This window comes from Pteronotus mesoamericanus, unplaced genomic scaffold (genome assembly GCF_021234165.1).
Source record: "Pteronotus mesoamericanus isolate MK-2021 breed Mesoamerican mustached bat unplaced genomic scaffold, CSHL_Meso_final scaffold_651, whole genome shotgun sequence".
Taxonomy (NCBI): domain Eukaryota; kingdom Metazoa; phylum Chordata; class Mammalia; order Chiroptera; family Mormoopidae; genus Pteronotus; species Pteronotus mesoamericanus.
The window spans coordinates 2,367,381-2,386,948 of NW_026555325.1; the positions used below are offsets into that span (position 1 = coordinate 2,367,381).

Sequence of the window (19,568 nt, forward strand, 5' to 3'; positions counted from 1 at the left end):
ATAATTTGATTAAATGCCTTAAAAATCTCTATGATAGAGAAAAGCGTGTAGTTAATACCCCCCCTTGATAAACTGTAATTTCATACTTGGAAGATGTAAGAATTGTAAAGCACTAGAAAAAGCTGATGATTTGTTTACCGATTGAGAGTTCAGAAAGATAAATTACTTATTGGATTTTCATCTTTTTGGCACGTCTGTTTGCTGAAAAACCCCAAATTGCCATGACATATGCAAATATTAAGTGATTCCAATAAATTGGTCACCTACACAACTCAATGTGTAACCACAAAAATATATTTTTTTTGCTGTAGGGTGGAGTCTGTGGTTGTGAGAAGGGCTATACAGAGATAATGAGATCAAATGGTTTTCTGGATTACTGCATGAAAGTGCCAGGCTCAGAGGACAAAAAGGCTCATGTGAAAAACCTTGCTGGGAAAAACAGACCTGTGAATTCGAAAATACATGATATGTTTAAAGGATGGTCTCTTCAACCCCTTGATCCAGGTATGTTTCAGTTATGTTAAGAAATGTACAATGTTTTTATGGGGGATTAGGGTTCATGTTGTGACCAATGTCCATGACTGAAAGAATGGAGGACTGGAAGGGGAAAAAAAGGAAGAGGCAGTATGAGCTCTTTTAAATGTAAAATTTTTCATGGATTGATGAGGGTAAGTCTGTCAACTCCAGTCTAAGAGACACTAAAATAATCAAAATATTAACCTTTAAAAATACCTTTTAATTGTAAATTATCTCTACAACAGTGTATGCTTTTACAGCTGTGAATCTGTGTATGTAAATGTAAATTAAAATAAAAAATTGGAACAGATTCTCAGGAACATGTAGATACCTAAGGAAATGGCCAAGACCCCTATGTGGTTTGAAAAACACTGATGAAACAACAGAGAACATCAGTTTCAAAGGCAGACAGACCTTGTGGACATCAAGGCTCAGAATGTGCCTGTCTTGTGATTGAGTATAATTTCTTCGCCCCTCTGGACCTGTTTCCTCATCTGTGAGATAAACTAGAGGCACCTACCCGGCAGGACTGTCATGAGTATTAGCACAGTGTCAGGCCTGCAGGGCTCAGGAATTTGTGGTTATTAAGGACAGGAGTGAACATTTATTATTTTTGTATACCCCATGGTTCTGTGCTGGTTATATTACATGAATCTTCTCATTATGTTCTTGCAACCTAATGAGATGCTATTATTCTCATGTTAGAGATTAGGAGTCTGAAACTGCCCATGCAAATTAATTTTATGAAAGTTACACCGCAAGTAAGTGACAGCAAGCTTTGAAAGGCAGGTCATTAAGGCCTTTACATAGCACTGGTCTCTACTTCCCACCTTGTAAAGTGGGTGGAAAATGAAAGCAAGATACTCTGCCTATCACACAGACCTCTTTTAAGAAACAAAAGGCTACTAATGCTACTAATGCTACTAATGCTACTAATGCCTGCGCATAGCTGCACTGAGGGGGAAGGGAGAGGGAAGAAAGGGATAAAACTTAGGCAAAACATATCCTGGGAACTTTCCTTCCAAATCCTAGGCCTTTGCTTGACCAAAAATGCCTTGATGACATGCTTAAATAAAGCAAAAACCAGGGCTGGCCCAAAGACGACCCAGGTCACCGACTTTGAAGAATGACCACAATATCTTAACTCACTTTTGATTTCCCCCATATGTCTGGGCATGCCATAGATGTTTAAAAACGTCCATGTTGTGACTGAGTTAGCAGTTTATTTAAGTTTGAAAGATACATGACATAAAATGTAGCCAGCCTCACCTCTTGCTTATAGATCATATTTCAGAAGAGAATTAGGGTGAGGTTCCAGGGAAATGAGTCTTCAAATCCACAAATGAGATCTTAACCTTTTGCGGTCTCATTAAAACATGAATAATATGTATGTTAATATACATACACATTCATATATAAACTATTGTGTATATATGTATTTATCTTAGCATATACATATTATACAGGGTCCAGTACAAATAATGCCCCTTTTTTATTACAACATTTTTTTTTCAAAGTCATAAGCATGTAATTCTGTAACATGACAATATCACATCCAAGCATACCGTATGATATTTCAGGTGAAATGTTCAAGTTAAAACTATAAATTATTGCACCCATATTATTGCGTGGTTTATAACCACACTGAAGCAGGAGTAACTTCTGCCAGACCCTGTATATTTAGTCAGGAAAAGAGGGTAAAACCTGTATTGTTTTCATGATGAGAATATAAATTGAATCAACCTCTAGGAGGGCATTTATGTAATACAGATCAAGCACTGTGACCTAAAATTTCTGCCCTAGCAATTCATCATACAAATATATTCACATATACTAAAATAAGCAGGTATATGCTATTCATTACATGATCACTTGTTATACAGCAAATGAACAGAAACAATGTCAATGTGTATAAATAGAATAATGAAAAAACAAAATGATACAATCATGTAATATAAATCATAGATATATTAAAATAAAATAGACATATTTTAAGTGAAAATAAGTACAAATCAAAGGGCATGATATGCATCATTTATGTCTTTTAAAATCTGTGTGTGTGTGTGTGTGTGTGTGAACACACTCATATGCTTTCATTTGTAGAAAGGACTAAGAAATGATTCACAAGGAAACCGGTACCACTGATAGCTCCTGGCTTTGGAATGCAGATAGGGTGGCAGAAAGACTTATTTTTCACTACGTATCTTTTTTTATAGTTGATGTTTGGCCTTATCCATTATGTTATTATAAAACATTATATTATTTTTTTAAAGTAACATAATTAAAAGTCATGGACCACATACCTTTCCACTGGGAATTTAAAATCACTAGATTCTCCCAATACTTCAACTCTGTTGGGCATAGGGGTAATAAGACCAAAGTGCATGTTCACTCAGGGAAGCCTTTTAAAATTATCTATGTAAAAAAGTCAGAATAGGGGATTTCATCAGTAGTGTTTTAAAGAGGTCAGAATCAGAGCTTTATAAAAAGATTTTGACCACAGAAAGATATTAGTACATTAAAACCTCAATCTAAAACCTGATTGAGTTTTGAAATTGTCTTTTAAGCAAAAACTATTGCAGGTGGTCATAATATAACTGAATGTAGTTGTGACTTTATTCCAAAGAATTATTGTTTACAACAGATTTTGATTATTTTTCACCCTATGGGAACATTTAGAATAGGATACTAATATCTGTGTTTTACACCTGCAGTTAATTACATTCATATAGTATAATGAAACTTTAGTGTGTATATATCTTTCAGAAAGGAATACAGTTCATTTCAGTACAATTCTATGTTTAGTTAACTATATATATATGGTCATATAAAACAGAACAAAAACTGCTAGAGTTTCAAAAACAAGTCAACATCTATCATATAAAGAAAAACATGCATACATAAACTCAAGTTATACTTTACATAGAAGTCACGAAACTGATCAGAATATGTGAATAATCTATTTTTTTAAATTTTGGCAAATATCAAATAACAAATAATGTATATTTGTACACATATGGATATAATTTTATAGTTGGTTATAAATTTACAGTAATTTGATAAACAGATTAGCTTATTTGTTCATGAGATTTTTGTTCACTCAACATTATTCAGGAAGCAAAGTCACCAAATATGGTCACAGTAATTTTCTTTGCATGCAGGATTGTTTCTTAATTATAATTTATTTTCTTGTTCTATTTATGTGGTCAAGATGTTTTACAATATTTTTGTGTTACATGTATAAGAAAATATACACATAAAATAAATTCAAAAGAGCTTTCTAGTTAGATTTTATTGATTTTGGTGTTGTTTAATACTGTGATATTTTTGATAGTCTAACATTTTACATTTGATAAACTGTCAAAATTGCGTATTTCTGTTTATGCCTTATGCAAGACTCAGAATTCAGATGAAACATAAAGATTTTGTATGCTAAGCTTATTATTTTATCTCTATTTTAAACAGATGGCCGAGTAAAAATTTGGGTTTATGGTGTTTCAGGTGGTGGTTTTCTTATCATGATTTTCCTAGTATTTACTTCCTACTTTGTTTGGTAAGTACTAATTATTAGTTTATACTCCATGTTTTTATGAGTAGCATGTTATATTAAAAAGAGTCAGAACGATTGACCATTATAACAGGACGCTTGAACCCACAAGTAGACGGCAATTTTTTTCTTTAGAAGTTCCTTCTTTTTTTTAATTTTTAATTTTTTAAAAAATGCAGATTGATGCTATTTATTTACTTTTTAATGTCAAAATCCATTATAAAATATTTAAAAAATGTAAATCCATTTTAAAGTCTCAGCAACTAAAATAGCATATACAAGCACAGAAATGATCAAGTAGTTCAATGAAATAAAATGAGCATTCTAGAAACGAATGCATATATCTCTCTAACAATGTAGTATATAATTAAAGTGACATGTCAAACCTCAATCTAAAACCTGATTGAGTTTTGAAATTGTCTTTTAAGCAAAAACTATTGCAGGTGGTCATAATATAACTGAATGTAGTTGTGACTTTATTCCAAAGAATTATTGTTTACAACAGATTTTGAAAATAAGGGGAAAATAAGGCTTATTCAACAAATAAAGTGCATGGACCACTACTACTTGAAATAAAACAAATATAGAGCCCTATTTCACACATTATACAAAAAAAAATTCAGGTGAGTTAAAAATGAATAGGTAAAATCTAAGGAGTTTTAGGAGGAAATACAAAATAATATTTTTCTTACCCTGAAGTAACATATTCAAACCCAGAAGCTATAAAGGAAGATATTGCCAATATGACCATATTAAACATTTAACTATATAGTAATATTCATATAAAAATAATTAAAGGACATGTAATAAAATAGAAAAGTATTTGCAACACATCTAAAAAAGGGTTAATAGTTTTTGGAGTTTTTTTGGGGGGAAAAATTCTACAAACATTTAATAAAAGAAATGGATAAAGACTACCACAAAGTCACTTAAAACTTTTTTAAAATAATAGAAATAGGCAAGAAATCTACAAAAATAGATTTAGTTTCAATAAATAATAAAGTAACAATTAAATAACACATCATGGTCACAATCAGATTAAGTATTAAACATTTTAGTAATATCAAGTATTGGTGACTGTGAAACGAACTGGGTATTCATAGACTATTTTCCTTCATCTTTTTAAAGCAGCCTCTTTAGCATATTTTGCAATGCTGGTTTTGTGGAGGTGTATTCTCCTAGCCTTCTTTTGTCTGGGAAACTCCTTATTTCGCCTTCCATTTGAATGGAGAGCCTTGCTGGGTAGAGCAGTCTTGGTTGCAGATCTTTGCTTTCCATTACTTGGAATATTTCTTGCCATTCCCTTCTGGCTTGTAGTGATTCTGTTGAGAAGTCAGCTGCTAGCCTTGTATCAGGGCTCCCTTGTATGTTACTACCTGTTTCTCTTTGCTGCCTTTAGGATTCTCTGTTTATCTTTGCTATTTGCCATTTTAACTATGGTGTATCTTGGAGTGGGCCTCTTTGGCTTCCTCTTGAATGGGACTCTCTGTGCTTCCTGGACTTGTGTGACTTTTTCTCTCCTCAAAATAGGGAAGTTTTTCATCATTACTTTTTCAAACAGATTCTCTATCCCTTGCTCCTCTTCTTCTCCTGGTATCCCTATTCTATGGATATTATTATATTTCAGGTTGTCCTGTGTTTCCCTAAATGACTCTTCATGCTTTTTGAGTCTTTTTTCATTTTCTTGCTCTTTCTGGGAGCTTTTTTCTACTTTGTCTTCCAGCTCACTGATTAGATCCTCAGCTTCGTCCAGCCTGCTTTTGATTCCTTCTGCTGTGTTCTTCAATTCAGAAATTGTCTTCTTCATTTCCTCTTGCCCCTTATTGATAGTTTCTATGTCCTTTTTCATGCTGATATAGTTTGCAGTAAGCTCTTCATAGTTTGCCTGTAGTTTTTTGTAATTCTCTCTGAGCTCATTGAGCTTCCTTTGTACCATTATTTTAAACTCAGTATCTGCTAATTTACTTGCCTCTATTTCATTGAGTTCTCTTTCTGGGGATTCCTCCTATCCCTTCAATTGGGGTGTGTTTCTTTGTCTTCCCATTATTTGTGAGAGTCTTCTTTTTTGCTTCTGCTTCTTAAGTTGATCTGTCTTGATTTCCTGACTTTGTGATGTGTACTTCTATGGTAGGAGACACTGCTTTTTCTTTCTGGATCTGCCTTTGATGATATCCCTGTAAGGGACACTGTCTGACTTTAGGCAGTCTGTTCGAGACTTCCAGGAATCTCTTGTCTGTGGCTGTCTCCTTCAGTTGTTAATCTAGTCACTCTATGCTCAGCAGTCAGGCTTAGACACCACAAGGCAGGGCAGAGTTCCCCTGGGGTAGGATTATTGGGTCCTCTCATGCTGCTGCCACTTAGGGTAGTGGTCTGCTTGAGCCAGATGGCTGCTACCGTATGGGGGAGGCGTCAGCACCAGGATCCTGTCGGCCCCTTTCTCAGGTCGCTCCCCAAAGCCTCCATCTCCAGTCTCTCCTCAAGTGTCTCTAGACCACTTTGCACCCCCTTTAGACAGGGATCTACTATCTGTGCCTGCCACTCTGTTCTAGCAGTCAGGCTTGTGCACCACTGGGCCAGTGAAGAGCCTCCTGAAGGGCGGGGCTATTGTCTCCTCTCATGCTGCTGCCACGTAGTGGCAGTGGTCTGCCTGAGCAAGATCGCTGCTGCCTCATGTGGCGTCAGCACTGGGATCATTCTGGGTACTCTCTCTGTTCTCTATCCAAAGACTCCTTCCCCAGTCTCTCCTCTGGCATCTCCAGCTCACTCTACCCCAACCTTTGCCAGAGACCAGGGTAAGTGGCTCCAAATAAAAGTGTATGTGCTGGCCCTTTAAAAGGCTCTTTGAGTCTCCAGCTGCCTGTCTCTGGCAGAGAGCAACCCTGTTGTTTTTTGCAGCTGGTTGTTCTCTGTATATTTTTGGGGTCCTGGTGCTGTAGGCTGGAGATCCCCATTTATGGTTTATACCCCGCTCTCCTCAGGGGATCCAACTGGCCCTTTCAGTATCCTTCTAGTGCTACTTCCATTGGGCCCCTCACCCACCTTCTTGAGTCTCTTCTACACTTATTACCAGTTAGGTTGTGCTAATGCTGATTTTTCTGTCTGTCTGAAGTTATAAGGCTCCTCTCTCACTATTGTTCAGTTGTTTGTTCCAGGTGATTTCTCCACAATTTAGCTGTAATTCCAGTTTGGTCCTGGGAGGAGGTCAGTGTGACTTTCACTCACTCTCCGCCATCTTGATTTTTCCCCTAGCCAAAGTTACTGAATAGTTGGAATCAGAGATCATTGTCTTTATTGTCCTCATTTGAAATAACATCCTTTTATTTCATTTTCATATAACATCAGAAGGTACATTAAACCAATCATTGATTAGGCCTTTCCAGTTTTATTTACTCTTGATTCATATCAGCAGTTTTCAGTTTGGCAGCCATTTTCACATGTGGGCATCTCCTGGCACCTCCAGGGGACTGATACTTGGGTCCCTGCACCAGAAATTTCTGATTCAATGAATGTTATGTGTGGCCAGGTTGTCTAGATGTTTCAAAGTATCCCAACTAATTCTAATGGTGCAGCCAAAGCTGACAACCATTACTCTAGGTAATTCTAGTTCTAAAGTTTTATTCTTAAATTTTTCTCTTTTAAACAGTGGGGTTGGTTCAAACAACCTGTTGATACATTGTAATTGTAGATCCAAGTGTTTCTCTACATAAACCTGCTATTTGAGAAAGTTTGACAGTCAATTCCAGGAACTCCATTTTGTAAGTGATTGGTTTCTGAAAATTTATTATTCTTAGAAAAGGATGATTATGTTTTGTACAGAATATATTTTAGTTCATGAACTTCTATTGAAACTAGGCAGAAGTAAATACATTTGAATGTTTTCAAGTATGCTGAGAATATTTTTATATTCCTAAGCAGAATTTTCAAAGGATTTTTTTTTATTCTCATGAGATCAAAGTATTACTTAATTTTTTCTCCTTTAAAATGTTCATCCAAGTTTTAATCTCAATTTAAACCCAGCCTTGTATATTCAGCCTTATATTTGGTCTCCAAGGCTATGTGGGTTCTTAAACTTTTATTCTTGGTCAGCAAAAGTTAATGAAGAAAATAAGATGACTTTAATTTTTTTTTCTACCACCTATAGTGATTGAAATTGAATCTCTAGAAATTGGATTACTATTTACCTTATTTTACCTTCAGTAGGGTTGCAGTAAGAAATAACATCTTAAGTTAGTCATTCACACTATAATCAAAGTTAACCATTTTTTTAAATATTTGAATTGCCTAGATGTTATTTTAATGAACAAATGGGAAGTTGAAGACCTTATATGAAGTTTAGAGTGATAGGAAGCATTCCCCACCAGAAAAGCTTAGAAAAAGAGAAGAGTTTTAAGTTACATCAAAAGACATGAAGGTTTGACAGATGAGAACCTGCTCTTCAAGCAATGAACTAATACAATAGTATAATCAGACAATCTATTGGTCTTTAAGAGCTTGAAGGTGTTCTAGTTGTTAATAGCCACATCCCTAATTCCAGATTCTGTGGCTCCCACATTCCTTGAATACATAAGAGATCTAAAATTAACATGTAGTATCAGTAATGCTCATAAACTTTGCCTTTTTATGTTTTTTCATTCCCTCCAACTTAAAACTGTGTTATCCTTAGTTATTCCTTTGATTATAAGTATTTACTGAGGCCCTGCCTCCCTGACTGTAGGCTCTGGAGATTGATCAGGTACAACATTGAATTCTGATAACAAACAATTTTCTATAGATGTTTAATATTAAAAAATCAATTGAATTTTCCTCACTTTTCAGTGACCAAGTTACATAAATGTTTTTGTACATTATTTATCATATCTATATGTTTTTCAGCCTCATTATTTTTAAGACCAGTACCTGGTCTTAATGATCCCTCTTTGGAAAGTAACATATTATCTCCATATTTGGACTCATTATAAATGCTCCCTTCTTCAGTCTGCAGCCAGAATAGTTTTCTTAAACCGTAGCGAGGTGATCAGACCCCCTCCTACTCAGACACCAACAGAGACTCCCCACTGACAGCAGAATGAAAGTTGTGTTTTGGCTGCCTAGCTGGTCAACTAAAGTCTTCCACAATTTGAGCCCAAGCAACTCTTTCAATTTCATCTTCTACCATTAGTCAATGCCCTGAACAGTCTGGTGGGTCGTATAGTCCCAAATATATTTAAGTCCTCATTTTATAAATTTAAAAACACAAAAATATTACTTTATTAATAAACTTTATTTTGATAAAATATTCAATAGTAAATTTTCTCCTCTAATATTTAACCAATGTGCTTAGTTATACCTTCACATCAATAATCCTCTATTATGTATTATTTCATTTTTATTAAAAAATTCTCTAATTTCATAACAGTTTTATTCAAAGTTCGCATCTATCTTTCAGATATGGCACTTAATCATTGTTGTAGTCTCCCCTTCTACAAATTAAGTTTTATCAAGGTTATCATATTTGTTTCTATCCATTAAAAAATAACTTTATATTATAAAGAGATACCTTTACATAAAGATTTATAGAGGTTGAATATAAGGCTATAATGTCTTTCTCCAAGATAATTTTTGGGAGAGAAGTAACCTTATTTAGAGGACTTAGGATGGACCTTCTAATTTAACAAGGAGGCTTCTGCTTCCATGGTTTACTCCTTATATCCTCTTCACCTAGAATGAATTTTTCATTACTAGCTATTAGCATTCCACTAGTTCCCAGTAAAACTCAAATGTCAACCTTTCCTTATCACACAATCTAGAATAACATGTCCATGCCTCCTCCCCTGTGGCTTTTACTCCATACTAGTACTGTAGTTATTTGTATGAACATCCCTCTCCTCTACCAAACCCCAAGAACTTTATGGGAGGGAGGGGGAGAGATATAATGGCTATATTTTACTGATATATGTGATAAAAATATAATGAACAAATGAATAAATGAGTACATAAATAAAACAAATAATGTACTGCTCATTATTTTTAGAGACAAAGGCCAGGAAAAATGTTGAATATTTATGTCAAACAAAGTACTGTACATGGATTGCCTTACTCAGTCCTCTTGATAATCCAATGAGATGTTGCTATTATCACCCTTACTTTAAATAGAGAGCAAGTGATCCACAGAAAAGTTAAATAACATACCTAAGGTCCTCAGCCTGGAAACATCCACTCCGGGTTTGTCTAACCCCAGAGTACATACTCTTTCCACTGGTCTTCCAGGTTCCATAGTTTATTTCCATTTTTGTAATTCCCAAACTTCTTTAGGCAGAATGCAGTGTCTACTGTTCTTATGTTTTTTAAAGGCTCCTTATTTTCCACGTAAATTAAGCTACAGATCTAGGAAAAGATGTAATTGATATCAAAACACATAATATACACCTTTGCCTATGAGCTTCCTAAAGAATCCAAATAGAAAACTATCACAGTATATATTTCTATTAAATAGCTTGCAAAAAGAGTTACAGGAAGACAGTTTTGGAGATTTTATATTTTATCCCCCAAACGAAAGGCTTAAGACAAGACAACTGCTATAATATGTCTAGTTCTGGTATGCACTTTAGATGAAAGTAACTTATGATAAAATTTGGAAATGCTTTTGAGAAAATATAGAAAAGTAGTCTTCTTAAAGACTACTTCATTCAGATACTACTCTGTACCTCTGACATTAATGTTTGAAGTTTTTGAAATGTTGCTGATGTTTCAGCTTCTCTGACAATAAAGAACCATGGGGCAATTAATGGGGACAACCATTGGGTGAGTTTATAGTTAATCCAGACATAGTGCCTGCAAGTTACTCCAGATAATGACATCCATTCTACCTTGCTCAGCACAATTCAGTAAATGGGCTCTTATCTGCTGAAGTTTGAGAGTAGTAACCCCACTTCCAGAGGGTCAGCTCTCAGGAATAACTGCCTAAACAAAAGACAGTTTCTGGCTTTCATAAAGCTATTTAATCTCTGCCGCCCTACTGATGAGTTCTTGTGGCTTGAATCCAACATTGCTAAGATGTGCAAGAAGCTTGCCTGTCAGTTCATAATGAGCTCACTTTTCTGGCTGAATGGGTTTATACTTTGCTAAGATGCAAATGATTGTGGAAGAGGTCACTTTATAATGTGTTAGTCAATGATCTCTTACAGTCAGAGTTGCATGATGGATTTGAGAATGACTGGTGGTGGCCTACATGCCCAGCATTTGTGTGTCCTGACTTAGTGTGATCATACCTTTTCTCATACCAAAATTGAGGTGAAATATGTATGAAAATAAAATTTATTTTTTAAAGGAATAATGAATATCAGTAAGGGAGAAAGAAAGGGAGCAGGGACCTCTAAAGACAAGTCTCCTGGGAATTTTTGGTCAAGATGGCAGAGTAGGTGAATCTTGTGCTCCCACAACCCCATGATCACATCAAAATCACAATTAATTATAGAACAACTCTCAGTGAGAATCATCTGAAGAATAGCTGAACAGAAGTCCTATAGTGAAAAATATAAAGAAGAAGCCACATTGAGACAGGCTTGAACCCCTTTCAGAGGCTTTTTCATGGAAGCAGACTATCTCAGCTTGTGCAATTGACTTTCCTAAAATCTCCTAAAGGTCCACAAACCCCAAACAAACTACAGTTGGCCTTGACTTGCAGTGTACCTCTTACAAAGCAGACACAATACTAGCATTAGTGGCAGCCTGCCTAACTTCACAGTATAGCATCTCCCAAGCACCTCCAAACCTTGAAAAGGTGGCAACCAACCACAGGTTACTTTTTAGCTCCTACCACATGGCTCCAGTCTGGACAAATGCCACAGATGATCTTGGCCTGCACTAGAGTCCCTCTCAAGAAAGCACAGAACCAACATACTCAATGTCCAGCTTCAGACCACACCCAGAGCACCATGCAACCACCTCCACAAATGAAACGTCTAAGAATGGACTCAGCAGACACTAGAACTCTGCTTAAGCAAATCCATCTCCATGGGGTGACCTCATACCAACAGCCCATTTACTGTAGACATGGCCAACCCTCACAGCTAGTCAGCATGAGGATCAGTCCCTCCTCCTGACATTTCAACAGCTTTTTTTCAGCGATGAAAGAATGACATTTTATAATAATAAAGGGATCAATCCAACAAAAGGATAAAACTATCACAAACATCTATGCACCCAATTTAGGGGCACCTAAATATTTAAAGCAAATACTGATATACATAAAGAGATCAACAGTAATAAAATAATAGTAGTGGGCTTTAACACTTCATTGATATCAATGCATTGACCATTCTGACAGAAAGTAAACAAGAAAACAAGAAAGTAAACAAGAAAACAAGAAATTCTGCTGCTTTGGGGTGAAATATCCTAAAATATCAATGAACACTTGACCGGAGAGTGTTCATTGATATTTTAGGACAATTCACCCCAAAGCAACAGAATATATACTCTTTTCCAGTGCACATGGAACATTTTCTAGAATAGACCACATGTTCAGCCACAAAACAAATCACAATAACAGTGTATCAAACTAGAAATAAATTAAAAGAAATAAACTAAACACAACAACACATGGAGGCTAAATAAGATGCTACTAAACAGGGAATGAGTTAACATGAGATCAAGGAAGAAATCAAAAGAAACCTCACGACAAATAAAAATGAAAACACAAGGACCCAAAATCTACTGGACATAGCCAAAAAATTCTAATATGGAAATTCAGAAAAACAAGACAAATCTCAAATATATTATCTAATTGAACACCTAAAGTAACTATAAAAAAAGAACAAAGCCAAAGTGAATATTTGAAAGAAATAATAAAGGTCACAGTAGAAATAAACAAAAGAGTCTAAAAAACAAATTAAAAGATCAATGAAACCAAGAACTAGTTTTTGAAAAGATTTTTTAAAAAATCAATAAATTCATCAAGAAAAAAAGAGAGAGTCCAAATAAATAACATCACAAATTAAAAAGTAGAAGTAACAAGAAATACAAATGATTATAAGAAAATACTATGAACAATAATATGCCAACAAATTGGTCAACCTGGAAGAAACATATACTTTACTAGGACCATACAATCTTTCAAGGCTGAATCAGGAAGAAATAGAAAATCTGAGCTGACAACTGCTAACAAAATCAAATCAATAAAAAACAATAACAACAACAACAACAACCCCCCCCCCAAAAAAAACTACCAATAAAGTCTTGGACAAGATGGTTCCACAGGTACATTTTACCAAACATTAAAAGAATTAACACCTAAACTTCTTAAACTATTCCAAAAAATTCAAGAGGAGAGAGAGCTTCCAGGATTATTTTATGAGTCCAGCATTACCCTGAATGCTGGACTCATAAAATAAACCAAAGACATTATGAAAAAAGAAAATTACAAGCATTTGTATATGGTGAATAAATGCAAAAGTCCTCATTAAAATATAAGCAAACTAAATTCAGCAATAAATAGAGAAGATCACACATCTTGATCAGCTGGGATTATTTCTGGGATGCAAGTATGGTTCAATATCCACAAATCAACTAACATGATACACTGCATAAACAAAATGAAGGATTGAAATAATATGATTATATTAAATAGATTCAGAAAAAAATCCATCATTCATTTAAGATAAAAACTCTCTGCAAAGTGGGGATAGAAGAAACAAACTCAACATAATAAAGAACATATATGCCAACCCAGAGCTAACATTATACTCAACAGGAAAAATGAAAGTTTTTTTCTCTAAGATCAGAAACAAGACAAGGAAGCCTATTCACAGCATTCTTAATCAACATAGTATTGGAAGCCTAGTCACCACAATCAGACAAGAAAGAGAAATAAAAGCCATATAAATTGGAAATGAAGACGTAAAACTGTAATTATTGGTAAATGACAAGATAACATATAGAGAGAACCCTCAAGATTCCACTGAAATCTATTAGAACAAATAAATCAATTCAGTAAAGTTTCACAATACAAAATTAATATTCAGAAATAGGTTGCATTTCTGTACACCAATAATGCACTATCAGAAGGAAAAATTGAGAAAATAATCTCATTCACAATAGCATCAAAAAGAATAATATATCTACAAATGAATTTAATTAAGAGAGATGTGTGTACTTGGAGAACTATAAAACATCAGAGAAATAAATTGAAGAAGATACAATTAAATGGAAGCACATACAAATTCTCATGGATAAGAAGAACTAACATCATTAAAATGTCTGTATTACCCAAAACAATCTACAGATTCAGTACAATCCCTAACAAAATACCAATGGCACTTTTCACAAAACTAGAACAAATAATCCTAAAACTTATATGGAACCACAAAAAAAATCCCTGAATAGCTAAGGCAATTGAGAACAAAGTTGAAGATATCATTCTTCCGGATACCAAACTTTACACCAAAGCTATAATAATCAAAACATCGTACTGGCATAGATCACACAGATATACAGATCAATGGAAAAGAATAGAGAGCCCCAAAATAAACCTACACCTTTGTGTCAACCAACCTATGACAAAGGAGACAAGAACATACAAAGGAATAAGACATTCTTTCTCATTAATGGTGTTGGGAAAAATGGACAGATACATGCAAAAAATGAAACTACCAATTTCTTACACATATACAAGAATAAACTCAAAGTGAATTAAAGACTTAAATGTAAGACCCCAAACCATAAAACTTGTGGAAGAAAATACAGGCAGTAAACTCTTTGACATAACCTTTAGTAATATTATCTTAGATATGTCCCCACAGACAAGGGATACAAAGGTAAAAAATAAACAAATAGTACTACACCTAATAAAAACTTTTTGCACAGTGAGGGAAACCATCAACAAACCAAAAAGACAACCTGCTTAATTGGGGAAGATATTCATGAATGATACATCAAATAAGAGGTTAATATATAAAATGTATAATGAACTCATACATCTTTACACACAAAAAAAATCTGATAAAAAGATGTGAAGACCTGAATAAACATTTCTCCAAAGAAGACATATAGATGTCCAATAGGTACATGAAAAAATACTCAACATCACTAATCACCAGGGAAATGAAAATTAAAACCAAAATAATATATATCTTTATACCTGTTAGAATAGCTATCATCACTAAATGAATAAATAACAAGTGCTGGTGAGAATGTGGAGAAAAGGATACCCTTGAACACTGGTTGTAAATTTGTTCAGCCACTATGGAAAACAGCATGGAGTCTCCTCAAAAAATTAAAAAGAGATCTACCATATGATCCAGCAAATGTACTTCTGGGTATTTATTTGAAAAATTCAAAGCATTGATTCATGAACATATATGCACTCCTATATTCATTGCAGCATTATTTACAATACTAAGATATGGAAGCAACCATTGGTAGATGAATGGATAAAGATGATGTGGTGCATATATACAATGTAATATTACTCAGCCATAAAAAAGAATAAAATTTTGCCATTTACATCCACAGCCCACAAAAATCCAAGGCTTATATTTGGGAGCCCTCTTTCTTTTTTTTTTTAGAAGTAGACAAAAATATTTATAATTCCATAAATGAAAAGTTCTATCAAAATATCTGTAATGTTTTGAGCGAATTTTCTAGGGCCATGTCACAGTGTCTAGATGTTATTAGCTGTCTCCAAGGAAACACTATCTCTTTATAAAGATCCAGCCATCTCTATCCCTCCTTCCCACTCCCTAGAACTCAACAATCCTATAACACTTGGCCTAATTACATTTAGCAAATGCCAGCTGAGAGTGGATTGCCAAAATCTCTTTGAAAGCACTTATATTGAGTTAGCCAGTAAGTCCATTTGTTTTTTTTTCTGTAAGAGGGCTCTAGTAGCACTTAGTTCTCTTTAACTTCATTTGAAACAATTTTGTTAGACTGTATTATGACAGCTGTCATATCAGTGTGCATTTTTTTAAAAAGTATCAAAATTGGTGAATTTTTGTGTAGCCATTTTAATATAGAAGATAGAAGATAATAAGCAACATTTTTGGCATGTTATGCTTTATTATTTCAAAAAAGTTAAAAATGCAACAGAAGTGCAAAAAAATAAAATTTGTGCAGTGTATGGAGAAGGTGCTTTGACTGATTGAACATATCAAAAGGGGTTTGTGAAGTTTCGTGCTGGAGATTTCTCACTGGATGATGCTCCATGGTTGGGTAGGCCAGTTGAAGTTGATAGCGATCAAATCAAAACATTAGTTGAGAACATTCAATGTTCTATAACACAGAAGACAGCCAACATATTCAAAATATTCAAATCAATAAAGTTATTAGTGAAAATGAAAAATGTGTCTTTATTTTATGTAAAAAACTAAGCTGACTTTTTCGCCAACACAAAATTTCTTCCCTTTCTCTTCCCCAGCCTTAGAAAATAATAGTAGAGAGGGGACCCTTACTGTCATTTCAGATGGACCTCCAGGTATCCTTTCTGACCTTAAGATAACCCTTAATATCACTGCTACCAGCACCACCAGGGTGAACATACAAGTTTTCACTTCGAAGTTACCTTAAACTCTTATTTGTGTATTTTCTTAGTACCTTTAAGTGTTTCATATTAGAGTACTCAGGGACCATTTCAACATGGGTCCATTCTTCATTTTAAAGCCTGAACCATCAATATGACTAGAGTGCGTGTGTATATATATAATTAAGATGAATGTTACTCATCTAATTATGTAATAAATGCTCTTTGGAACTTGGGAGAATTGGAAAAGATGGAAGCCAGAAATAGTTTCTGCCTTTCAACTTCCCTGGTTGGAAACTGTTTGCCTACAGTGGATATCTTTGAGCTCCTATTGTGTGCCAGTTGCCAGGAGGGGGCACTGATAGGATCCATGGTTCCTTTTAAGAGTTTATTTTTAATCATTTTATTTCTTTAGCTCCTATAATTTGCTTTATACCTCAAACCTAAAATAAAGTATTTTTCTCCTTAAATTAGAACTTGAGCATTTTAAACTAGAACACTCTCTCTACAGTCATTTTAATTTTACAGAACATTTTTTAAATTGTGATAATGTTCACATATCATGAAATTCTCCATTTTAACCGTTAAGTAAAAGAAGCCAGACAGAAATTGCATATATAGTAGAATTCCACTTATGTGAAATATCCACAATAGACAAATCCACAGAGGCAGAAAGTTGGTAAGTGGTTGCTGGGTAGGCTGGGCAGGGGAATGGGGAGAAACTGTGGATGGGTCCAGTTTCCCTTTGAGGTGATGGAAATGTTTTTGGTAGGAGAGATGATTACATGACATGGTGAATGTACAAAATATCACTGAATTGTACACATTAAAATGTTGGTTTTTAATTTAAATTCACGCAGAATATAAAAATTCATTCATATAGATGTACAAGAAAGTTGTTTCTATCAAATGCCTAACTAATGGCATGTGTAGAGGGAGAATGTGCTGAAGAGGTTGAACACATGGGTATGAGTGTTAAACTTGCTTAGAATCCAGGCTCTGCCTCTCTCTCAGTGGCTTCTCTGTAAAGTAGTAAATATTCTAATTCCTCCCTCTCAGAGTTGTTCTGGGATTTATTGAGATATTTTATGTAAAATGTCCATCAGAGAGCTTGGCAGTTACTGTGCATCTAATTAATAATAGATATTACTATAAAATAAATAGTATAGACATTTGGAGACATAGGGTAAGATGACTTCCTGCTAGTGCAGATAACCCAAAAGAGAGCTGGGCTCCAGAGGCGGGGCAAAGCAAAGACATGGAGGAGGAAGTGAGTCAGTGTGGTGGGGCAATATGTGGCACAATTCAAAGTAGAAATATTCATACACATAAATTGAGAATCACCCATACTAAGAGTCAAAGAATGCAAGGGAGGTCATTTTGCCCCAGATCTGGGGCATCATACAAATTGAGAATGGTACTCAATTCTGGCTTTTCTCTCCACAAGAAGGAATAGCAGCCCTCCCTGACCTGGCAAAGTTGTTGACCTCAGGTAAAACAGACCAGGTGAGGATGGCCTCACTTGGTGCAGACTCAGTTTAATTTTCCTGACAGGATCTAGAGACTTAGCAGCTACATGTCAGGTTTCAGGCCAGAGCAGAAATGTGTTTACTTAAAAACAAGATCAGGGTAAGACACCAGAATCTGACTACTCTAGCAGCTTATGATGACATACGTCTTTGATGTGAAGGTTGCAGTAGTTTAGGAATTAGTGAGCAGATGTTCACATTACTGAGTATAAATAAGAACAAGAAAGTAGAGCTCTACTAAGTTCATTGTTTCCAGTAAACCATTTTTTAAGGCTTCGAAAGCACAATGGCTTCTCCTAAAAAAAACATCAAAGTATACAAGTAAGAAAACAAAAAGTGCATTTAATCACTTGAATTTCTAAACCTCACAATTGTCTTTGGCAGATGAAACAAAGCTCTGTGAACTTTATTTATCTCAGGAATTCTTTTTTTGCCTTTGCAGCAAGAAGCCAAAACAACATCAAAGCACACCTCCCCAACAGAAGCCTCTGACCTTAGCCTACGATGGAGACTTAGATATGTAACCTGAAAAAGAAATCCAAATGTAGACATCAACTGCCTTAACTGCTTTCTCTTTTGTAGCTCTCAGACTTCTCAGTTTTTTGAGGAATCTCACAGTGTGATATATTAGGCAGAATACAAATATTGCAAAAGTAATATTGCCTCCACTTCATTCGGACATGGAGTCAAGGATTATTTGGTCTGCCATTTTGAGTTCAAGTTGTTTATGGGTGTGTTTACTTTTTTGATTTCCCCAAGAGAACTGAAAACCCTTCTCTTCCTGTTTGGAAATGGGAGGAAGAAAACATGATGGAATTCCCACAGACTTGAGTAAACTTTATCTCCAGCAGCATGATGACAATCCGGAGGAAAGTCCAATCAAGGCATTTACTGTAAATGAGAGTCTGACATTACATTGTTACGCACTATATTAGTGCAAGTCTTTATTCTTCCCATACTTCAACACTGAGTTTTCTAGAGTTTACATTACTTCAAAGACTTTCAAATTGGATTGACTATTTTCATGAACTCAGAGAGAATGGGTTGCCATTTCAGAAATTCTCTAAGTTTTTATCTTTAAATATTGTATTTTGTTTTGTAGTCAGGGGGTGATGGCACTTCATGGATTGCATATATTGAAAAAATGGAGTATGTGTAATTGATGGAGTAGATGAAAGATAGTGGTTTCTAATTGAAATATGTACTGAATGTTATAGAGTACAAATGAAGTAGATGGTTATATTGGAGGATGAGGTAGATTATTGGATTATTAAAACTTCATTTTAACAAAAATTTAGCAACGTAGATATAGAATTAATCACACAGTTGTAATTCAGCTTAATGATGACCAACTCTGCCTTTGTAATTTCAATTTTCTTATCCAAAAATTTATAAATTCTTTTTTTGAATTTAATTATCTGACCTCATTTAATATACATCAAACACCAATCCTGTTTATAGCAAGTCTTGATTTTATAAGGTT

The 19,568-nt window shown here is 34.7% G+C and overlaps 1 protein-coding gene across 1 annotated transcript in view; it reads left to right on the plus strand.

Moving 5' to 3' along the window:
* The window catches only part of THSD7B (thrombospondin type 1 domain containing 7B), a 774,554-nt gene extending 755,945 nt beyond the window's left edge, over positions 1-18,609 (plus strand). The window contains exons 25-27 of the mRNA XM_054562681.1: positions 312-504; positions 3,982-4,069; positions 18,528-18,609. Of these exons, the coding sequence (XP_054418656.1) occupies positions 312-504; positions 3,982-4,069; positions 18,528-18,609 (363 nt within the window). The remainder of the gene's footprint in view (positions 1-311; positions 505-3,981; positions 4,070-18,527) is intronic.
* Positions 18,610-19,568: the final 959 nt, after the last annotated feature.